At 33.3% G+C, this 25234-nt stretch overlaps 2 protein-coding genes and 1 long non-coding RNA gene across 3 annotated transcripts in view; 1 reads left to right on the forward strand and 2 right to left on the reverse strand.

Moving 5' to 3' along the window:
• Positions 1-25234, reverse strand: part of LOC138939663 (uncharacterized) — a 173246-nt gene that overhangs the window by 116058 nt on the left and 31954 nt on the right. The window contains exon 2 of the long non-coding RNA XR_011447881.1: positions 17902-17970. This is a non-coding gene — a long non-coding RNA (uncharacterized lncRNA). The remainder of the gene's footprint in view (positions 1-17901; positions 17971-25234) is intronic.
• On the forward strand, positions 7344-13232 carry LOC138939869 (homeobox protein Nkx-2.5). Its single transcript, XM_070308139.1, has 3 exons — positions 7344-8345; positions 12165-12381; positions 12539-13232. The coding sequence occupies exons 1-3, from the start codon at positions 7874-7876 to the stop codon at positions 12861-12863; spliced, it is 1014 nt and encodes a 337-aa protein (XP_070164240.1). The 5' UTR covers positions 7344-7873; the 3' UTR covers positions 12864-13232.
• On the reverse strand, positions 21316-23253 carry LOC138939949 (homeobox protein Nkx-2.5). Its single transcript, XM_070308317.1, has 3 exons — positions 22971-23253; positions 22374-22462; positions 21316-22083 (listed from the first exon to the last, which is right to left on the reverse strand). Exons 1-3 carry the CDS (start codon positions 23251-23253, stop codon positions 21316-21318), a joined length of 1140 nt encoding a protein of 379 aa, XP_070164418.1.

Here is a 25234-nt window from a genome sequence, read left to right on the forward strand (position 1 = left end):
AAATGCTTTTTCCAATGATTATATTTCAATATCGTCGTACACTTAATTAATTACACAACCTAATTACACAATTCGTTGATAGATCGAAACAGATTGAAGAGAGAAGCACTTTCATTCTTCAGTCGACATAATAGAATTTGTCGGTTGATGAAGAACTCTGTCGAGAAATAGAAGACAAAGCAGGATCCAAGTGCGGTACGATCGGCAAGGCAAACAATCGACGTGATCGAATTTTTTCGAAAATCGGTTGACAGTCCGGTCGAGCAGCGGATTTAGCCGCGTCATCGGCGGCTCCTTTGGGCAGCTATCCTTTTTTTTTGTCCCAGGTCCTCCCCCTTCTCCCGGCGTCGATTTTTAAAGGGGATCCCGAGATTGCTAATTGATTAATCATGACCCCCGGGAATTATCAGCGTCCCGCCACGCTCCGTGTCCGCCATGCTCTTTATTTCTTTCTTTCGCGAATCGCTCATTCCGACCGATCAATCTCCTCTTTTTCTCATCCGTAGTCCTTGAGGTAAGGTGAAAGGACTATCCGCGAAAAGATATAACGTTGACGATGACGATGTTTCAACGAATCTACCTGAGCTCGTTAACTTTTCACGTATATGCAATCCTGCTCAAAATAATCTCAAAAATAAGCGCTCTTTAATCTCGAATGCACTAAAAGTTCCTCAATTTGCTATAAAGTGAAATATGATAGAAAGTAAATTTTTTCGAATTTTAACATTTCAAATTTGCCCATATTGACAATTTTTTCATATAATTTAATGACGATTGAAAATTTAACGTTAGATAACTAGTCTTGAATATTTGATGTATTTTTTAAAATAAATATGATAAAACATATAAAATCGATTAAATTTTCACTGAGAAAGAATCAGAATCCAAATAAATGAAAGAAGCATGATAATAAAAATTTACATAGTATCTAAATAATTTATAATAATATCATTTATAAATCACAAAAAAATATTAGATTTTGCATTGAAACATATTGACTACATTTCCTATTTCGTCTTCTATATTTCATTCACGCTTTAAATTATTTATTATTATTCATACTCGAGAAGATATAATTAAATAATATATCGTGAGTTAATAAACAATTTATTTTGTTCGCCATATATATATTATTATAAAACAGTTACATTACCTGTTTTTATATGTCAATAAATTTATGCAATAATTAAATTTGTGCTTCCATTTTTTAATAGCGCATGCAAAGTGCATTTTTAGCACTTGCGTAGGTTGAGATGTGCATCTCACACACGCTCTACCTCGTAGGTGCAAGACAATTAATAAGATAAAATACATGTATTATTACGCGGAACGTCATTCTGTTCGAGATTTTAATTTTAAAACGATGGGGCTTCGGAAAAAAAGCCTTCCGTGGTGGCCTAATTACGACTTGGAAAGATAATTATTCGATTATTCACACTCGCTTGGTCGAAAATAATAATAAAAAAAAAGAGCCGATGCCTAGGGAAAAAAACGGGGATTTATGGGCCATTACGATTCGTTCTACTGGTAAAGCTGAATGCGCAGGAGAGATATTCAGGAGAAGACAAGCCGAAGTGAACATCTCCAGCCATCTGTGGTGAGTTACTTCGAAGTAAACATGCTAGTGGCCTCCCCGAGAAATCTACTTTCACATCAGCTGATAGACTACAAGAACGAATGCCGGAAGATGTACCATTAATATAGGCGAGATAAAATTCTTTCCTTTTCTTTAATATCTTCTAATGATAAAGTAACTATCTCAAGTATCTCAATTTATCAAAGCAGAAATCTTTACTGTTGAATATAATTGCAAAAATTAGATACAAAAACTGATATATATATATATGCATCAAAATATTCTTTTTTAAATCTCTTTTGATAGAAGTATGTGTATTTATATTGCATTTTTTTAATTATTAAATCAAATGGCGTTAAGTATTCAAAGTACAAAATCATATAGATCGATCAATAATCATTTAAAAATTGTAATTGGTAGAGACAACTATAATAAATACGAAAGCAAACTACACGCAAGTATCGGAATATAATTATTGCTTAGAAACATTTCGGAGAAAACCGTAATATGTAGAATATATCGGAGGGTCAAAATAAATAAAAGATTCTCCACAAACATAACTTCGACTCTTAATGTAAAGATTTGCTTTTATAATAAACAGTTTATTACATTGTTGATATTATTGCATTTTCTTTTATCCCTCTCGAAATTTAATTCAATTTTATGTTTTGAGTTAAAAGATTGAATTATTTATTATTTATCGAATCTTTAGTTTATCTGCATATATAATCATATGAGAGAGATAATAGTAATAAACTATAACTATAATAAAGACTATCGCACACATAAATATGTACATGTAAAATTCATGCGCGATAATATTAAAAAATATACATTTTGCAATGGAATAATCAATCTTTTAAATGATACGTAAGAGGGAGAATTTTTGCAGCGACAAAAATTGCTCTCACTTTGAGGAGGGCCTCGTCTTCTCGAATCTCCCTTCGTCGACAGGAAATCTCGTGCTTGCTTTCGGCGAAGACGAGCAGGAAATTTCGATCGCTGTTTGACGACGCGAAAGTAACCAGTAAGACACGGGGGAGAAGAAGCTTACTCGCGCGAGCGCTGGCGCGCCGATATGGGCGGCCGTGTGCGTGAACGCGCGCGCGTAAGAATATAAAAACAAGAAGACCGGATGACTGCTAACTGTTTGTTAGTCTTGGGTTTTAAAGTCCGCGCGTCTGTCAGTTCAGAGACGTAATATTAGTGCTTAGTGTACGCTGCGCCGCCGCCGCCACTCCCGCTCATTCGCTCTTCCTCTCTCCTTTCTTCCTCCTTTCTCTCTCTCTCTCTCCTATCACCCTTCCCGTATCTCTCGCATGATTCTCTCTCCTTCTCGTTCTCCTACGTATCTTCTTGAACTTCTTGGATTGCTATTATCGTCGTATATTTAACTATCGTATATTAATTAGAATTAACAGAGTATCTGATTAATCGTGATTATCTGATACTTTAATAATTTAAAAAAAAAAAAGCACAAAATTTAATCATATAAATTTGCCAATATATACAAACAAATAATATAATTAATTTCTAATATCAATATACGAGATACGAACGATCGGGAATAAAATAATATTTTTAATGCGTTGATAATAATTAAAATCAAATTGTTACTTTTTCTAGCTTCTACTTTTTTTTTTTTTTTTTTAATATACATTAATTGTATTTAATTATTCAAAGATCCTATACATATAAGATTTCTTTGTAATAAAAGTAGCGAAATTATGTAAAGCTTTAAAATTCCTTCTATTAATAATTACATTAACACTCTACTTGATCATTTAAAATTAATTTGCATAATGTCTTTGCGTCTTATGTATTCGAAATTTTAATTCAAGTTCTATAACAATGAAAACTGTAAATGTGAAGATATACAAATTAACTGAATGCTACACAAATGATACATATCGAATTCGAGGTTCAAAGTATGTTATTTTTAAATTACCTATAATTTTTGAAAATATACAGATTTGCATAATTATATATTAATAGCATGAAGTAAGAAAATACAGAAAAATTGGACAAGAGGTATCTCCGTCTTTACGGAAAAAGTGATTGCGCAACTTTATAGAAAATTTAATAAATATTGTAATAAGTACGTTTTTTCACAACGTACTATTATTGGCAATTTTTTTATTATTACTATTCAATGTAAGAATATATAAGGTAATAAGATTACCTCATAATAAGCATTACTCATCGAGCTTCGCGTTAGCACCTTCACCGTAAAAAGCGCCTTGATAGCTCGTCCTAGGTGGACCGTTATAAATAGTCGAAATTACTCGGAGGACCCGGGCAAAACGATGGTGTTTTAGCGGGCATTCTGGAAAAATAAACGACCGCGGCCGCGTAGGGAACAGATGACTCGCCACGCGGATGCCAACTCCTCGTTGGAGTGACAGCCGCCGTGGCCGACGATTGTTTTTCAGTTTACGTTAACGTTTCGCTTTCGTTTCGATACGGTCGTTGAACGAGCCGCTCGGCCGGCGCTGGCTCACGAATCTTTATTGACTGTCGGTTAAATCGGGCCTCGGAAGAAGCCTCGTACGGAACTATTTGATTTTATGGGACATCTCCGGCAGCTCTCTTCGCGCGACAGGCGACGACGAGCTTGTTAAAAGGGTAGCCGCGAGGCATCGAGACGAACGACGAGGCCGATGACTTTTTGCACAACGGGACTGACTTGTCGCGAGAATGACAACTGCTGAAGTCGGCGGACGGATGTGCTGCCGAGATGTGCGTTCACTCACAGAGAATTCGTTTCGGTCCTTAATCGATTGACGTAATTCAGTAACTCGTGACATGTTTCTCGATAAAAGTCTCACCCGCTCTAGATGTTCGTCATCGCGCGATCTCGATATTTCGAGCGATTGCTCACAGAGAGAAAAGAAAAAATACCCGAGTGGCAGAAATTCGAGCGAAGAAGGAGAAAACGAGAGGCAACAAAGTATAGCGAGGCTGAGCAAAGGACGACGCGGAGGGCGGACGCTGGTCTTATTCGGGGGTAACTGAAATAAGGTATAATTTTCCGCGCCAATTAAGGTCTTTAAGAATTGCAACCAATTGAGCGGGAGGGTCAGAGCCTTAGCTTTAGGGGAGAGACGTACCATCACGTCCCCCTATAATTTATTATTGATTAGATCGGATCGAGAAAAAGAGGTCTCGGTATGTAGACTTAAGATTGGCTTGAGATCGTCTACGTATAACGGAGTGTAACGAGCAAATGGCGAACGTCGTTTTTCCAATTTCCGATCCGGATGCTCAAGGCATAAGTAGTACTTTATGCATATAATCTGTCTTTTATTTTAAAAAATTGTTTACCGACAAGTAATTATTAATACGTATGTAGCTTGTATGTCGTGTGCAATGTTTAGTCGCTTATTGCCTATTTCTAGTAGCAATAGATTCTTTCTATTGTCATATAATTGAACAATAAAAATAACTACAAAATAATTATATAAATAAAAATGAATGTAAACAATAAAGTAATATTTCAGAAGATATTTAATTAGAAATATATTTATATCTGAGGGAGCAGCGGTCAATTTTTGTTTAAATATTCTATTATTTATTTAAGAAATATAGAAAAAATATTCTTAGATCGTTTGATCATTATACGATCAAACGTCATAAACGTTGCAATAAACATTTTTTTTTATTATTATTATTATTATTATTAATGCTATTGATTTTAATTATTTCTTTTTCAATTTGCACGACTGAAATAAAAATTTATCGATCAAAGAAATTTATTTGCATAAAAATATACTATAATTTCTGTGCTCATTAACATCTCCAATTATTTTTGTAATTATAAAATCCACAATCGACACGCAACTTTTCGACAACCGAATACGAATAACACATCTCGTCCAACAAGGTGAGAGGCGAAAGTATTTTCTCATCGATATGTCGAGCGCGCGAGGTCATCATCGGGTCAAGTCAGGCGTAGTCCACGTTCCTGCGGTTCACACTTAATTAAACCGCCATAGGAACTCGGGTGCTAGCACGTGGCGAACAATGCCGCGAGTCTTTAGCGGCGATTGTTATGTAAAGCACACCCTATATAGGCACCGCGTAGTTTCTCTCGTATCGTATCGAGACGAGAGAACGTAGAAACGAGAGTACGTAGGTACCTATATTACCCCGCGCACCTTGTACCTATGTACAGAGAGAAAGAAGGAGAGATGGAGAGAGCGCGAAGCAACTTTTTGAAAGCATTAGCTGCGATTCAACTGGTACGACTTTGATCGCTTTTTATCCACTAGCGACTTGGTCTCTCGAATCGTAATTCCTATCATACTTAACGAGAAGAAAACTTTGATGTTATACCAAAACGTTACATTTTTATGGCATCCCTTGTAGTAAATTTTTCTACTAAAAAATCGGATCTCTATTCAGAGATATTATCTTTAACGAATGCTAAAATATCTTAAAATGCGTGTCAATCATATATTGTAATAAATGAATTTTTATAGCCTTTATATCGACTGTTTGAAAATGTATATCTGGAAAAAAAAAAAAATCTTACATTATACGTATGTGTGCATTTTTTAACTATATATGATTGGATACATATTAATATATATAAAGGTAAATTAAAATATCTATCCGTCTTGCAAAGACTTGCTAAATCGAAAAGTAACGTCTAGATAAGGATTAAAAAATATACACATTGTGTTATGCAATCACGATTAATGTTTTAATATTAATTCTTTTGAAAAAGAATGAGAGTATGTAAAAATTGAATCGATAAAAATATAGTTAATGTTTCGTAATTAATAAAGAAGAATAAAATGATATAAAAGATGAGTAATAAAAAAATAATTATAATAACTATTATTATAATATATTGATTAAGTAGAAACCTAACAATTTTATTTTGCTGTAAAGAAAATATTTTAAAGTTTAACAAATTTTAATCCCATTGAATCAGATAATTATTTTCTTAATATGTTAAAACACATTTTAATCAAATATTAATATAAGTAATCTCGATTGCGTAAAGCACACATCAATTATGAAACTATCGTCGTATATGACGATCGTGAGCGATCGCTTCGTCGCAAGAAGTTAAGGAGCCTTTTATCATTCCTCGCTGACACGGATGACAAAAGGAGAAAATCTCTAAAGTGCCCCGTAGAGTTCCGGCGGGGTCGCGACTCGCGACGACTACGATGATCTAAAAATCTCCCGTAATCCCACTCCGTCGCGGAATATTTCCCGGTTCGCGCCTCCGTCTGGATTGGCCATTGCGGAAAAGCAGAGTCGAGGGAAAAGCGACGGATTGGTTGTAGGGCGAGGCTTGCGTCGTAACGGAAGCATCGCATCCGGTCGTACGTAGAACATCTAAAGCTCCACCTATCTCAGAAGTCGCGTATGCAAGCTCGGAAGAGTCGGGAGCGAGAGGGTGGGCAACGAGAAGCATCGACGAGCTCGTTAATGAGAGGAGAGGTGGATCATCTCTTCGATACGTAGCGAGAGATCGATAGCTGATGAGAACATAGTCAGAATTTGATAAAAGCTCAACTTGGTCTTTCGGGAGATAAAATCGTTTCGAGATCATCCATGCGAAACTAGAGAGACTTTCGTGAAAAATAGAAAGAGAAACGGGAAGAGAGAAAGAGATAGGCAAAGAAGAGCAAGCGTCTCTTAGGTGGGGGTTGTTCGGGCAAAAGAGGGAGGCTCTTTACGAGGGAGGAAGGGAGAGTCGCGGGTTGAGTGTGGTAATTCGAAAAATAAGTCTCCGCGGGCGACAAGCACACTTGACCGAAGCACACTCGAATCGAAAGGGTCGAGCACTTGGGAATAACAATTAATAACGCCAGTCGGCCTACCCAGCGATCCTCTGGCTGCTCGAGAGCCCCCAGAGATTATGTGAACGCGGAAGAGCATCTAGCATTCGTCGGCCGATTCTCCGCTCCGACGTGTCGGCGACGCTGGTAACGAGCGAGAGTGACAGTTGAGTGATTGAGAAAATTCGGTGTATAATCTTTTAACTTTCATAAATTCGTAAAAGGTGAAAAAGAACCACAAAAATTAAAAAAAAAAAAAAAAGGAAAGGCAAGATAGTGAAACTTGGTGACCATTCGTATCATGTGACGCGACGAGCTTTCTCACGTGTGCGCACAATCGACGATAATCGCGTAATTATGAAGAAAAAGATTGAAAAAATTTAAAAGAGAGACGATTAGAGAGAGAGAGAGAGTGTGGAAAAAAATTATTTTTTAGACAATTTTTATCGTAATCGTTACGAGATCCGCGAGAAAGCTCGTAGTAGCGAAATACGGACCGATGGAGGACGATAAGCGCAGCGAAGCCTCGCCGAAACCTTCTCAACCGACTCCCTTCAGCATCGCCGACATCCTAAGCCGGAGAACCTCCTTCACGGATTCGAGAAGATGCGACTTGGAGAAAATACAGGCCGTAGTTTCCGCGCCGATGAGAAGACACAATCGGGATTACGAGCGCGTAGCGGAGAACGAGCAGCTCGACGGAAACTACGATCACGATCAGGTGATTCATTATCCGAGATTGCCCACCCCGGAGCTGAGTATGGCGCACGAGTTGGATATCCTAAGAAGGAATCTGGCGGAAGCAAATTTATCAAATTTTGGAAACATCCCGCACTTAACCCAGGCAACTTTCAAGCATCATCTAGAAACTCTGGAAAATCTGACGGCGTATCAGCCGGTTAAGGAACCGATGGAGACTTCTCACAGACAGCAGGACGAAGCGTTGGACATGAGTAAAAACAAGTATTTAGGTACGTGATATTATTCGCGTGAATTAATTTTCATTGCGCAACGAAAAGCGTATCACGAATGTTCAATCGTTAAAAATTATGTCAAAGTAGCATCAAGATTTTCTTCTCGTATATTAATTTAACAATTTTATATTAAATTGAACACAATAATAATTTAAAAATATAATAATAAAATAAAAATTATAAAAAATATAACAATTTAATAGGCAACTTTATTATGCGCACGCATGCGACTATATACCACTTTCTTCATAATATTATTATTATCATTATATTATTCAGAATGCTGACATGTACATATAATAAAGATTGGATTGTGGATCACAATGATCAATTATCAATAATGAAAAATTGAGAAAAATAAGATTAAAGGAAAATCTCTTGAAGAAAAGTAGATGAATTATACTTCAATATCTTATGCGAGAGAGAAAACAATATCTTTGAAATTCTGGAAGATGGTGACCTGCCGGATGATTTTTTTGTCGGGCACGAGGATACGCGGGCTTAAGAGGTCATTTAAGCAGATACGCGCGTAACAGGCGAGCTCCTTCAAGGGTTTTTAAAGTTTAACCCGAGCGCAGATAACGTAATTGAATGTAATTTTAGTAGCATAAGTGCCACTCGACTCGGCAGACGTCACGAGTACCGATTACTTCTTGCACTTGTTCAATCTCTGGCCACACTCCGTTCCCCTGTCTCGAGAGCATGCAAGGATCCCCGTGGATTACCTTAAAAACTCTTTTAGATCAGAAGGTTACGATCGCTAACTATTTCCCAATAAATGTTCGCGATTGATTTATCGATGACAGATATAGCGCTAAGTATTATTATACAGGATACCAATAATTCTTATCATTAATCATTTAAATTCGCTTCCATTATATCTACATTGTGCAATATATTTTGCACGTAGAATGGCAATATGTCCTATTTAATAAATTGAATTTATACGAATTTATTTTACGTATAGCGTACAGCGATTGTTTGAAACAATTACAAGCGCAGCGAAATCGCGCTCATTTCCGTCGCTGCTATATATATAAAAGCCTTTTATATAAAATCCCTTATAATCAATATTATCAATATCTTGCAACGCGAAAGTTAATTCGAGATGATCTTGAGGCACATTAACGCGAGAAAAACATGCAAGCAACGAGCAAAACGTGCCTCGACAAACAATTCTGCGTAAGGCGAATCGCTTTGTCATCTCCTTATAAAAAATACATAATAATAAAAAAAATCACACGGAGATAAGACAGACTTGTCATTTCGAGGAGAGTCAAGATCTTTCGAGAAAATCGCGTTAATAAAAGCGGCGAACGCGTGCGGCCAGACCACAGATCGCTTTCGGATTCGAAACGCAACTGCTATGGAAATCATCTCCGTTAAATCAAAATTGCTCACTTCGAGTATTATTATTAATTGAGTTTTGCGCGAATTATCGTTACAGCGATATTGCCTAGTTAATCTTTGCATCCCCTCCTCGTGTCATATCCATTTTTTCGTAATATATATTCGCCCTCTTCAATGCGATACGAAGAGCAAGTATTGAATTACATGGCCGAATATATAGTGTTATCTTAATATAAAGGTAAACAGAGATATCTTCCCTCGCACTGGCTGTTCGAGAAATCAATCATGATTAACAGCATTTGTGGTAACAGATATACACAGGATTTCTATCCTTCTAGAATCGTTATATATAATAATAAAAGATTTTTAAAGATTTTGTTTTATTTTTATTTATAACTATAATCGTCACTAATTGTTGTAACTCTTAATAATTTTTTTATTTTGTATTTAGCAAATATATTTGGTTACGATGTTTCGATATATTTTATAATAATTGGCGCTTCTAAAATTACGTCGATGTATCGCCGAAATAAAAAGTCGATCGGAAGAAATTGTAGATGTAGAAAAAATACACGACTATATAAAATTTCGCTTAAAAAAATCTTATAAAGATAACGCCACAAAAAAATATACGATAACTAACTTTACGAAGACACGGAAGTAACGCCTTTTCCTAAACGAAAGATCGTCACCTGAGACCGCACGAGCTACGGTAGCATATTGTTTGCAGCGATTGGGGGTGAAGAGACAGGCACGAGCTGGCACCGATTCAAGGTGCACTCAGAAAATTACGAGTTCACTTTCGTAAGGGAAAATCTCTCTAGTCATTTAATATAATAATGGACACAATCGAAAGAATATCGATGTTTTCGTAAAATATATTATAAATGTATAAATATATTTTCAATTCTTTATTACGGTAATAAGTGGCAAAAATTCTTCCTAATATTCGCTCATCGCTAAGCTAAGCTAAGACAGGTAGAGGAACCAAAAAGCGTTTTAGTGGTTTCAAAGGATCATCGATGTAATCAGAGTCAGTCGACGCCACTTGCTCGTCTGGAACTGAACTCTCGATATAGATGCGATGTAGGATGTTTGACGAGCGCCGAAGGATGGACGCATTAGCCGGACGAGATGGCATCTAGTTGACGTCGAAAGTGATCAAATATAGATCTCTCTAAATGCTCCGTATCCCCTGCTGACCACCGACGATAAACATTGACGTAGGATAAGCATTTTAAGCGCGAAATAATTATAATACTATCGAAGAACTTTACGATTAAAAAATTCGCGAAAATATACTGATATAGAAAAATTTATTAATTTTTGTTTTTCACACATGTACTAATTTAAAGATTATCGAAGTAATAAATATAAATTACATTTTTATATAAAATTTAATAAATATATAAAAAATAATTTTTTTCAAATCCTCTTTAAATATGATATCTCATTAACAAATTATTACGATTCTAGAGAAATAATTTTTTTTTTTTTTTTTTTATACATATATCAAAAGCACAATATTTTTTTAAATATTAAAATCTATACTAAATCATTTGGATTTCATCATCTCTTCGATGCAATCTTCATGAACATGTCCGCGATCAAAATTATAATATTATACCGAATTAAATTTACAAAAATATAAATTGAATATAAAATAATATACTATTTTTATTTAATATATATAAATTTTTCATAACATGATAATACAAATAAAATGAACATGCAAATATATCTCGAAAGATATCTCGATAATTTATATAAAGCTACTAACGTAAGTGCGAGATATTTTTGTAATCAACGGTTTAATATTTTTATTTTGTTGGTTAAAAAATTATATATCACTTTTTGTTTATAATGTGATATTTATATTGCAAAGTAGCGGATCAAGCGCATTGCCAAGTAGAAGTTAGCGTGATCTGCAATATGATTGTACTTTAGTGGCACTGGTTAAACTTAGAGGAGAATTACCGCGGAACAGAAGCGTAAACATGTCGGAGTAGCGAGTACATGTGTTAATGTTTGTGTTCGAGACATCAAAAGCAACGAAGCTCTCTCTCTTTCTTTCTCCGATCGTTCGCCGTTTCTATGGCCGCTCGTTGATGGTTACTCCGACTTTCGGGCTAAACGATTGCTTTACGGTATAGTTGCAGATTCTCGCGTGAATCTAAATATTTATCCGCAAACGAATTTGAGCTCGGGAAGGTCGCATTATTCGAAAAATAAAGTCCCATATTCGTTGATATGTAAAAAGCCCATTCTCTTTTCTCTTTTAATATAATAGTTTAAAATATATTCTAGAACGTATTTAATGAAATCAGATTATCGTAAAAATGTTAATAAAAATTTTATATTCGATAAGCCTCTATTATTAACTTAAGTTTATCTGTATGCAAAAGGAGCTGTGTGAGAGATTTTATTTCCAAAATAAAAATTGATTCATCCATCCATATCTTACAGATGAAGTGGAAGACGACGCATACGAAACGCAAAATTCGGGGCAAAGTTTGCAGAATAGAAAAAAGCGCAGCAGAGCAGCATTCTCGCATGCACAAGTCTACGAATTAGAAAGAAGATTTGCCGCTCAAAAATATTTGTCGGGTCCAGAGAGAGCGGACCTGGCACGCGGCTTAAAATTGACGGAGACACAAGTGAAGATCTGGTTTCAAAATCGACGGTATAAGTATTTTTTTTATATATCTACGTTTATATAAAATTAATTTCAGATTTGATATAAAAATTTCGGAAAAAGAGAATCCGATTTTATATTACACGAATTACAAATCTCCTTCTCTTTCGATTTTCATTAAATATCGTTGTTGACTTTATTTCAGATACAAGACCAAGCGGCGCCAACAGCAGGAATTAGGCGCCCTCGTTAATTCTGGAAGCGCCAGGCGCGTGGCTGTACGCGTCCTGGTACATCCGGACGAGCATTTGAGGGGATTGCCTCTTCGTGGTTCCGGACAACTTCCCGGCCAAATGTCGAGCCCGCAAATTCACCCCGCGAACAAAGCGCTCGGCGGTTTCCCATATTACTGTCTTCCGTATCATCCGCTACTCTGTCCACCTCTGCACGCCACCCACGTTCAGGTACAAAGCCCGATCGCGCCTGATTTCGATCCCAATCAAATCTCGAAAATCAAGAATGAGAAATGAACGATAGATCGCTCGTGAAATTTCGAGTATCGTTTCATATCACCAAGATGGTCACTTCCGTGCATAATGTAAAATACAATTATTTATAGAATAATGATATCTTAATATCGCGAAGTATCGTGAGAGAAGACTTTTAAAATTTATGACTGTCTAAAAATATGTTTATTAATGACTCGAAACAACAGTATGCTCATTCACGCAATTAAGCACGCAAAAATCATGATTATCAAAACTGACCCTACAGCGCAAACGAATTTCAATGTCAAATTTAATCCAGCGAAAAGAACGTATAATTATTTAGCAAATTGTTCATTGAATATAATTTATAGCTGATATCCAAATTTCTCATATATTTGCAAGAGAAAAAAACACGGTAGAGTCATCTTTTATATGCTTCATGCATTATATTTCACATATAATGGCATATTTTTCTTGAAATAAAAAAAATAGATTTAACGATGGTTCTAAAAAAAAGGGGGGGGGGAAGATAACATATTTTGTAACATTAACATCTCATGTCCACAAATCCAGTTTCTTAATGTTAAAAATTCAGTCAAGGACCATCGATACATCAGTCAATAAAATCAAATCATCAATCAAATGAAGTTTTTAGATATTTATTTGTTAAATTATGAGACTCTTCGGGGAAAAGTGTATCTTGCGTCTTTTTTATAATATCATACCAAAAGGATATGTTCACAAAATACGACTACACCTATACTAAATGTTACTAACAAGTTATGATATTTTTCCGGAGCTATAAAATACGCTCTCTTAACACGTTGCTGTTATAAGCCTTTCAATTGTATTTCAATATATGAGCACTTTATACAAAAAGTCTGTTTCTTAGAATCATAATAATATGCATAATAATTGGATTTACTCATCTTATAGAGCTGTCTGAAATTATCGTGTATTTATTGTAATTCAATGACGATATAAAAGTGATGTAAATTAGCTTGTAAATAAATGTATAAAATTACGAAATATTGGGTCTCCTCTATCTCCTCTGTTATCTGGGATATTAAACTTTAAACTTAAAAAGATAGAAAAACTAAAAAATAAAGTTTTCACAATCTGCTAATTTAATGTTTTTTTTTTTTTATTGACTTTTCGATGTGTATGTTGTTTAACTTTAAAGTTTCATATCTCTTAAGGAAAACGGAGATAATGTAACAAATGACACCTAGTGCTTTTTACACTAATTGGGAAAGTATTAGCAGACGTATAAATTGCGACGCATGATTCTTAAGTAAAAATGGAAAATGTGTTCTTCAAATTACCTCTAAAACATGTGCAATTACTAGCGGACTGTGTGCAATGTATAAAAAGTATGAATTAAATATCTAATGCTAATGCAGTTTGTTTAATGTGCGTCACGAGTGTACTATGTTCAAATTCAATTTATTGTTTAAGTACACCCAGATGATCACGTAAATGTCTTTAAATATATATGTATATCATCCAGAATCTATCGAGTATGTATTGCGTATATTATCTCTCCATATTTTTCCTATTTCCTTTCAATACCGAAAAAGCGCAACATTGCAGGTGAAAAATGAATTTTCTCATCGGCACTGCAACTGACTTTCTCATAAGGGTTTTAATGGTTGCATCTGGGTGGGCCCAGCAGACATCAGATATGTTTATTCAGACGCGGAGACGAGCAGGCTTAACCGACGGACGAGAAAAAATCTAGATCTGACACTCATCTGTTGTAAACAAAAATGTTACATTCCCCTCGCCGAAACGCCTTTTACATTCCGCCGTACAAATCCTTATGAGGCGGTCCTCGAGTTGTTAAGAAGAGAATTAGTAGTTTTTAATTTATTTGTTTAGACTTCTTAAGTTTTAATTGCATGCATACATATACAGCATTATTTCTCACGGGAGTTATATATAGAATATTTCACAAGCTATTGCAATATACTATTCTTTTTGATATTCTTTTTATACTCGATAATTATTTACGATGTAAATTATTCCAAGAAACGAGAAGAAACATAATATATCTAAATAATACATTTTTAAATGTTCTAAATATCTTATTAAATAGTTTACAAAAAGCTAAAAAAAAAAAAAAAAAAAAAATCGATAAATAGTACATATTGTACACAGAAAAATAAACGAAAATTTTCAGATAAAAAATCACCTATCCCTATTTCGTAATTCGTATTTTTGGCGTTTCTGAGTATCAACAAACTATAGTGGTCAGTATAATTTTCGTGACGCAAGCCGCAAATTATTACGAGTTTCGGCACTAATAGCGATTGTACATCGACACAAGGCCTCGTTTAGCACGAGAGAGCATTATGACTTTACAATGTTTAGAACTGTTATAAACGAAGCAATAATGGACTGCAGAAGCGACTATAAAGTCCGCAGCACCACGGATTTTCTATTGCGCACGTTTGAACTATCGACACAGATTACGAACAAAAGTCGTCGCATTAATTACTAAGTAATCGAAATTTGTATCGCATCAATCTGCGATATAAATAATCTTGTGACATAAATAAATAAATAAAAATTGCTGCAATAATATTACGAGTCTGTTTGAATCTTATGACGTAATCGTTATAAATATAAAAATAATACGCTTAATTAAATAAATCTATTAATCAGTCAATATAATATTAAAATTTTTAATTCTAGAGAATATTTCTGTCTTTTATTCTAGAAAATTCAAATCGTATCAATATTGAAATAACATTATTATATTAATTGGCAACGTTTCGTCGATAAAATTTTTCTAAAAAAGTGTCGATGCCTCTAAATTAAAAATATACGAATGTAACAAACCATTTTCAATCCTCGACTCAGGAATTTGCTATCAGCCGTAACAAGCTCGCAATTTAAAGCCGGAGTACGTTAGTTCGAGTGCACCACTGACGGACTTGTCTCGTAAAACGAGAAAGGAACGATTTAACGCTCAATCAACCGACGAAAGCTAATTTTCATTAGCTGTTAATAGCGCAAGACCACCCTCTCCCTTGATCATCCAGTACGGTCTCTACGCCTTACCCCTCGTTATACCATTTCTCTACAAGCGCATCTCTGCCGTTTGTTAGTAGAAAGCTTTGCGCATTAAATAAATGAAAGATAAACTGGCAAAATTAGCGTAAAATCTATTTTGCGAATATAATATTCTAGATAAATGATTTTAGCATAAGATAAAGATTGGCAATTTTTTTTGTGCACTACCATAAACAAATGTTATTAAATAATAAAATTTCTCAAATATTTTATATATACTCGCATATATACAAATTTTTATAAATAATAATATTATAAGTACTGTACTCTATTATAAATATATCATATGATTACAAAACATGAAATTTATATTATCAGTATTCTTATTATTTTCCATAAATAAGTTTCTTCACATCTTTGTTAATATCCAAAAAAAAATGTAATTTTTAATTTTCTACATTTAAAGAATTTATTCCAGTAATTAAAACAGCTTTTTAGAAAAAATAAAAATTTATTTGATATAATACTTTTCATATATTTTTGATTAAATATCTTTCGTGGTTTAATGAATTCACAGACAAGTATACCGAGAATCATATTTACCACAAAAAGATTATTGAAGCGGCATTTGAATTTCATGTAAAAAAATTGTACAAAGAGGACAATACAGCTGCTCGAGGCTGCATAGTGGCCATTATCAATTTTGCACGAGCCATTTGCGTGCGGGATAAAAAAATCCTGATTTTTTCCGAGCGTCTACAGTGTCTTTTACAATAAATGTAAAGCGAGCGAGTAAATTTAAAAGTATAATTAGAACGTTTTTCTACGTGTGAACCGAGTAATATTTTATAGTTTATGTTAAAAATTTCTTTCTAATTGTAAGTCAAACTGTCAAAAAGATTCGAAATATGCAGTCAGTATGCATCAATTATTAAAACAATAGAAAAAAATGTAACAAGTTCTCCCTCTTTATTTTCGTGAGTAAAACAAACGCACGAATCTGATTTCATCATCCCCTTCAAGTAATATAAACGGAATTGCCGGTTCCAAGTTTGAGATTTCAGTTACTTTCGTCTTTGTCTCGTCACTTTTTCCTATCTCTCTTATATACCATTCTTCCGATTTCTGTGACACGCGTTTCAATTGGGATGGTTGCCAAGGAAACCTAGGAGCCGGAGTGTCACATGGACTATTGAAAACGTTAAAGGGGACACCTCTCCATTTTCGCCGAAAACATTCGAAATGCTGCGTCAGCGACGAGTAAGATTTGTAAATATAACATGAATATTCAAATATTTGAATCTCCTATGTGTTATTTCATCTCCTCATATGTGCGTGCGTACGTGTATGTGCGCGCGTGTGTGTGTGTGTGTGTGTGTGTGTGTGTGTGTGTGTGTGTGTGTTATTCTAGATCTAGATAAATATATCACATAAATAAGAGACAACATAATTTTTTTTACTAATCTAAAAAACTAACGCTTATTATAAAATTATTAAGAAATCTTGAGTGTATTTTACAATAATAAAGAAAATTGAAAATTTATAAAAATTTCAAGTTAATCCTTGTTCTTATCTAATACTTTGTGAAATATAAAAAAAAATTTTTTTTTTTTTCACTGATATAAAATAAAAATTTTAATGTGAAAGATAATTATACAAGCTTGAATATCTATTATATCGAAAGAAAGATAAGATTTCTAATGGAAATTTTTCACTTTATAAACGATACGTAGTTTTACTTATTCTCACAAGTGCGAAAATGTTTCTTCTTTCCGAAATTAATACCCGCTCTGCTTTGAATTTACGAAGGGAGAAAATCAGCCCGAGTACATCGCGGATCATCAAGCGGGTAACGACGCCTAAAGTCTACCAAGAAGAACTTGTCGAGCGAACTACGGAGGAAACCGTTTCCTCCGCTTTTCCGGCATTTCAAAGAAGCAATTTAGCGATTTTTCGTGGCGAAGCGCCGTCGAGGAAAATTGGCGTACGAGCGGCCAATCAGCGGTGTTTCATGCAGCCGCCACGACTCAAAGAAATTCTTTCGAATATTTCTTATACTTACCAACTACGAGGATAGACGTCGATAGCTTCACCAGCATATGTTCGACAATACATCGAGCTTCTTCGTATTCTGAAATCAAAAATTTTATTTATGTTAGTTTTTTTTTTTTTTTTAGCAAAACAATATATTATACGTTTAATCTCGTAAATATAATACAAATGATGGGAAGCTAGTAAAGTTGATAAATTTTAACAAATCTCTTTCCCTTATACTATTTTGAAAATGATGCATTAATAAAATAATGGTAAATCACTATATTAAGTACAAAATTGATGAAATGAAAATCTTATCAATGATGATATAAAAATGAGAGAGAACACATATTTTTATATATATACATACATATAAAAAAAAAATTACTTTAAAAAAATGTCTCTTTTATATTATCAGAGTATAGAGTGCAGGACATGTCAGTAGCAAAAAGCATTAACTAAATGACTGTTTCACATGCTGGTAAGTTAGATATTTAGATTTAAGTTTCCCTGAGACAGAAGCGGTTTCGCATCCCTTGTTCTCCCAACACATTGATGCCAAGCAACACATGGTTATAGCTCGACGCACGTTGATAAGGTAGAGTTTTCGATTTAATGTAAATATTTCTTCTTTAAATAATTTTGTAGAAAGAAAAATATTTTATATTACTCTTTAGAATAGTCATTTAATCTTTTTCTATGTATAGAAATTATTATTAAAATAAAAATGTATAAAGTATACGAATTTTCAAAATATCACTTCTGTATTATATTTTAAATGATTTTAATAAAAACATTTTAGCATAATTAGTAGCTTTAATAAAATTAAGGAAATAATAATAATATAAAATGATACATACAAATGATATAGCCTGTCTTTTCTAGGTAAATGCGTCACGACATTCTTCAATCTGAATATTCAGCAATCGATAAGACGCAATGTTAAAAATGCAGCAACTCATAATTCGACTATGAATATTTATATTATAATTTTTTCATTCTGCTTTCTTATTATTTGTAAATCTTGGTAATACAAAATGCAACGGAAATCTATGCGATTCATAATCATTGTAAAATCTGTCCGAAGGATGATTAATGATCATTACACACACGTGTAAAAAAGATTCTCATCCTTGACTAAAATTATTTGATTTGTAGACATTGGTCGTTTTATGCATATGATCGTCTATTTGCACAGCGTCGCGTTCTTTCTCTCTTGGGACCTCGCGCAAACGTTCGTTCCCCTTTGGCTTACAAGCAAATAGGATCGTATTTCTATGTTGAGCGTTTCATGATTGATTATCCTGAATACATCATATCGTAATGGAACTATAATGATTAGAGGACGCAACTATACGGTGCATGTGGAGTGATGCATCGACGTGCGTTTCAAGTGTGAAAAACGCAATCGATCCTGAAAGGATTTAATTTAATCAATGAAAATTAATAACATCCTAATTCTAACTATAAAAGTTACGTAACTCATTAACAAATTTATTCATTTCCACATTAATATTTTTAGCAAAGTTTTATCGAAATCATCTCTTTCATACTATTTATGTACATACATATTTTGTTTTTATATATATATAAAATTATTTTTTTTTATATATTTTATATATATATATATACATATATAAACGATATATGTATAGCAATGATTTAAATATCGATCGATTTATCCTGTCAATTATTGAAATTTCTTGCAGGCGTAGTCAGGTGTACGTCTAGAATAAAAGCAAGTTGCCCTTCCTTCAGATACGATGTGACCACATAAGCCTTATAAAATTAATAGTGACATTTTTATCAGCTTGTTCCCATGGCCCTTTATGGCACCAGTAGCACCATGAACACGATTACACTGATGTAAATCGTCTATGTAGGCAGCACTTGACTGCCAGATGACCCATCGTTCGTGCGATAACCTAAAAGGCGCCCATGGTTTCGCTCAAGCTGTCAGAACTCACCTATTTATAAATGCCATTTCGCCATATTTCTGTATCGGACCGCGAACTTCCAAGAAGCATATGGATTGGATTTGATTCGATGGAAATCGATATCGATTAAAAATAACACAGAGCATTCATGAAGATGCGTGTCATGGATAGAAAAAATACGCAATACAAGAAATATGTATTTGATTTCTTGCGCGAATTGTTACTTATTTAAAAAATACAATTTTCTTATACAATTTAAATTATGCACTTTATCATATATAATTTAATTCTTATCTAACATCAGTGCTATGCTAAAAGTATAGCCTAATTATGAAATATTTTTTGCTTATGTATAAAATTTGAGTTCAATTTTATGATAGACTAAGAATTTTATTTATCATTAAATACATGATTTTAAGTCTTGCTTCTTGTTAAGATCCATGTAAATTATAATTATGAAAAAATTAATTACTCTATCGCAAAATTCATCATGTTGTAAACATAAATTCTTATTTTTGCGACAAGTTAAAATAATTCTAAATATATACATATACATAGAAGATATATAGGAGAAACACAACGCTCTTCTTATATTTATGCACATTATATATTTAATAGAAAATTAAACATTCCTCATAAAACTGTTTACAATACACATACACTTCCGTTCTTATTAAGCGGAGTACGTGACAAGTCACGTTAATAAAATTAATTTATTGCACAACTAACGTCTGCACTTGAAAGTTAGAGAGAGAGAGAGAGAGAAAAAAAAACTTTCCGAGGCATGTAACATCCGCGGAAAAGTGCTCGATGTTTCCGCAAAGGCCACTTGAAACAATTTCCGCCTCTTATCCGGCGCGTTACTATTTCGAAGAAAAAAATCTTAGCCGGCTAAAAAACAGCTGCCAATATCATAAACTTATTCTTTCGTTAGCATATTTAAAAGATTTAACTTTATTTACTTACGTGTCCATAATAAAATTAAAAAATACATCTTTGGTTCATTACTTTGGTATATTGTTTTTTTTTTTCATAAATATTTTTTTCGTAATTTTTTTCCGAGACAATTTGATTCAATTTAAAATAAAATAAAGTTTTTTTTTTTTAAATTTATAATAAAAATATATGAAAAATGAGAATAATAAACGTCTCCTATTTTTATTATGCGGCATGTATAAAATAATTATTTATAATATAAAAATACATTATCATGATTGATTCTTACCAATGATCGTCGCATCAATTTTAAATTAATTCATAATTAATATTGATGTAATTGGATTCACACATGATAGATAATAAAATCTAAATATTCGTCAGCAAATGTAATATATCAACAGCGCATAATTTAGTATAATTCAGAAGAATTCAAGTAATGACTTAATTAATTACTAAATCTAAGCTCCTGAATCCTCCTATAAATTCGAAGGCAGAAGTTGTACAGCAATCGATCACACATATTCATAATTCTCACGTCGGATAATTTTTTTCTCATACAGATGCACCTACCATAGTCGCTGCAGATTTTGATCCATAGGTATTTGTTCCATATAATTTACGTACTGCATTTGGTAATTAGGCGGAGCAATGTAATTTGAGAAACCGTATTCGCCACTGGAAACGTCCATAGGCATCCGCTTGTCAATCACAAGCTGTTTATTGTCGGATTGAACATTTTTCAAATCATAGGATGCAGTTTCATTCGCGTTCGCGCATGTTTTAAATTGCGTCTTGATTAATCGATTACAATCGTGCACACTCGGTGAAGCTTCCGTCACAAAATTGTTCCTGTATTCTGATACGTGTTGCCGATCCGCCATATTATTCAGACTTGATCTACCGGGCATCTCTGAACTGACTTCCGATTTATACTCCGGGCTAATACTAGAGTCAATTCTCATCTCGTTTGAGTTGGACCTAAAGTCGGGACTGAGACGAATCTCGTTCGTCCTGAAATCTGTCTGCATCGAAACGCCTAAATCCGATCGGACATTCGGCCAGTAAGGGCCGTTGTAAGATTCCTGTACGTTAGGTTTGCCATCCTTGATAAGAATTGGCACAGCAATCTTTTTGAGTGATTGATTCTTCATGTTCTGCGCCTGTAGTTTCTCGGCGTCCTCGATTCGGGCGCGTTTGTTTTTGTATCGTCGATTTTGGAACCAAATCTTCACTTGCGTGCTAGTTAATTTCAAGGTTTGGGCTAGCATTTCCCTCTCCGGCGCACTCAGATATCTTTGTTGCTTAAATCGTTGTTCTAGTTCGTAAACTTGTGTCTATAAAACGGATTATTATTTATAATTTAACGTATTGCGGTTTTTTTTAATTCTTTTTATGTGCAAGATATCTTTGAAATTTTAATTAATTTTAAGTAATTATTTTTAAGTAATCTTATTTAAAAGCAAAATTTTTAATTTATATTTTATAATATTAATCCTCTTTCTCTGCAAATTTTTATAAAACTTTTATTATAAGTCACAATCCGCTTGAATAGAATATTTCAATGGTCATTTATCAATTATTATTAATATAAAGAATATATTTAATTTAAGAATATTTAACCTACTTGTGAGAACAATACTCTTGGCTTCCGTTTCGTTCTTTTACCAGATTGATTTTTGCGCAGTTCTGTTTTGCTGGATGTAACAATATTACCTGAAAATAATGTATTACAAGTTATATAAATATTATTTTATTAGTGAACTTATTACTGAATAGTTTTTACCAAAATCAAAATTCTTCGAACAATAAAATATTTGAGAAATAAACGAATGCAGTGGAACATTATATTTCAGCAATTATCTCTAAATTAATGTCTATATTGTTTATTTGTATCCATCTAAAAATCTCACTTCTCATAATTTTTTCTGACAATATTTGTTTATCACGAATTATATTAGTATTGCTTAATATGAAAAAAAATATGGCTACTTGGAAAAGAATAGAAGCGATATAGCAACTACGCTACAATTTATTGATTTTTTTTTATCATATACTACAATTAATTTCATTCAATGAAAAGAAGCAAAAAGAATAGACGGAACAACGACATGTAAAGCTTAAAATATAGTTTTATGTCGCAAAATTATTATTAGATAATTATACCGTAAAAAAATATGATTCGACTTAAATAAAATATTCATAATGAGATAATACTTCATACCGTCTTCGGTAATAGAAGTTTCTTGATATGGCGGTACCACCTGACTCAACTGGTGAACGTGATTGAGATCTGAGTAATGTTGATAGCTGGGCATCGATTGCTCTTTAAATTTATCCATTTCCCAATTGTTTTCAGGTACAACATTATATGAATAATAATCCTGATGCACATGTTGTTGTGTTTGATTTTGATGATGCGCGTAACAATCCATGGCGCCAAGCTGCTGTTCTTCATTAAGAATATCACGAACGCTGAACGGAGTCGATATCGAAGAAGACAACATTCTAAAGCATCCTCGATATTAAATCAAGTTATTACTTGTGGTGCATCGAATGTCACTTCGTTAAATAAATCCTAGATAATCACTTTTCTTTTGCACTTTTTCTTAAACGATGATTCTCATTTTTATAATTCAAAAAAAGACTCGATAAGCGAAATTTTGTTTTCACTTTGCACAGCTTGCTGTACCATCGTAACAATTTTGATTCAATTGATTAATTCAAATCCTAATGAATAATTCTCAAAATAGTAAGTCCTGAATAAATTAATGTTTCCTTCGGTAGAAAGTTTGAAAATTTCATTAATTATCAAGCTTGATTATAAATATATTTCTTTAAATTCACGCACAAAAGTCTTGATTGTCTGCTTACTTTGTAAGCTGTCAAATTTGATTATGAAATCTTTCGAATATATGTATATAAAAGAGTCTTGACAGTTCACTCGTGAGTTTATCAATCACCGAAATTCAGTAGCAATGCAATAAGAAAAACACATCACCGTGACGAATTCAATGATACTTCGCAATCTGCAAAACTCGCGAAATTATAATGAAGAGCTGTTTATTAATGCGCCAACTATCCCTATTTCGGGGGATGGTCACGGTTGAGTGGTCGGGTCGGAGGGCAGACGTATAATGTGACTTGGTCTTGCAAGGGAGTCAAGTGTTGGTCCCGTCGCACAGGAACGTCACGATACGTTGATGTGAATGTGTGGATACGTCAGTGTATGACTGAAGATTTTTACTACTACAATCACGTATGCTTTTTAATAGTAACTCCGTGCATCGCGATTTTCACGGAAATTAATTATTAATTGGAAAATGTCGAATACAGTTATTTTAAATATATTATAATAATATACAAAATAAAATATATATTATGTGTATATTAAAAGAAATATATAAAGATAATTTTTTTAAGTGACTTTAAAAAAATGCATATATTGCATAAAGTCTTATACAATTTATTTGAATGTTATATTCATGTATGTAACAAAAATTAATATTATAATTTATATATAAGAAAGGTTCGCAGATAGATTTAATAATTATATTATAAAAAATTATTATTATAAAATTTCAATATTTAATCAACTTTTATGTTGTTTTTCTCAAAATTTCATTACGCAGAGTATATATTGGGCTTTAAATTGTATATACAAAAAAATCTAACTTTATATTTAAAAATCTCAATCTGTAAAATTAATTTTGCATCATAAACTGAATAAATCTCAATTGGAGTCTGTTGAAAAACTTTCGGCAGTTGTTATCGATAGAAATCGCATAAAGAAACATAATTAAGAAATGAGAGAGACGACCTACTATGTATATTAATTATGGATATTGAAAGTGTCTGAATAATCGAGGAGACAGCAAAATATCTTTTTGCGTCGTGACAGCCATAACCGCCGGTAATGTAAGGCGGAGGAGAATACGAAAGACCCGCCTTTACAAGAAGAATCTGACCAATCGAAACATGCCGCGAGTCGTGTTTCTAAAAGCGATGATCAAATGATTATTTGCGTAATGCGTTCCCCTTCGTCCTCCTCCACCTTTCTCGCCAGCAGTAACACGTAGTAAGTATAATTTGCATTTTTTTCGATTCTTATACATGCTTTCGAGTTGCAATAAAAATCGCTGCCAAAGTGAAATAAAAGTAGTTAAATTAATAACATGTCATTAATTATATTAATTACATGCCATAACGCATTGCATAGACAAATGATTGAAAAAAGTCATAAATCATAAAATACATATAATAATATTTTTTTCTTTAATTCCTACACTTGCTCATAAAACATTTTAACGAGTTGTAGCTAGATTTGTGAATAAATATAAACTGCAAATCTCGATTAGCGTAGCATATTATTACTTCACATTTTTAAGAAAAGACTAAACTGAAAAAATATTTTATAGTAATTAACAATCGCAGACAAAAAAAAAAAATATATTAAATAACACTTCACACAATATGAATAATGATACA

This window comes from Polyergus mexicanus, unplaced genomic scaffold, assembly GCF_030449975.1.
Source record: "Polyergus mexicanus isolate NDT 795.1 unplaced genomic scaffold, iyPolMexi1.0 SCAF_15, whole genome shotgun sequence".
Taxonomy (NCBI): Eukaryota; Metazoa; Arthropoda; class Insecta; order Hymenoptera; family Formicidae; genus Polyergus; species Polyergus mexicanus.

Excerpts from the sequence above, each read along its gene's own strand:
- LOC138939869 (XM_070308139.1), top strand. The coding sequence starts at position 7,874 with ATGGAGGACGATAAGCGCAGCGAAGCCTCGCCGAAACCTTCTCAACCG. Across the intron at positions 8,346-12,164 it reads GAGTAAAAACAAGTATTTAG|ATGAAGTGGAAGACGACGCA; the intron begins GTACGTGATATT and ends CATATCTTACAG. Across the intron at positions 12,382-12,538 it reads ATCTGGTTTCAAAATCGACG|ATACAAGACCAAGCGGCGCC; the intron begins GTATAAGTATTT and ends ACTTTATTTCAG.
- LOC138939949 (XM_070308317.1), bottom strand. The coding sequence starts at position 23,253 with ATGTTGTCTTCTTCGATATCGACTCCGTTCAGCGTTCGTGATATTCTT. Across the intron at positions 22,463-22,970 it reads AACTTCTATTACCGAAGACG|GTAATATTGTTACATCCAGC; the intron begins GTATGAAGTATT and ends CATTATTTTCAG. Across the intron at positions 22,084-22,373 it reads CAAGAGTATTGTTCTCACAA|ACACAAGTTTACGAACTAGA; the intron begins GTAGGTTAAATA and ends TCCGTTTTATAG.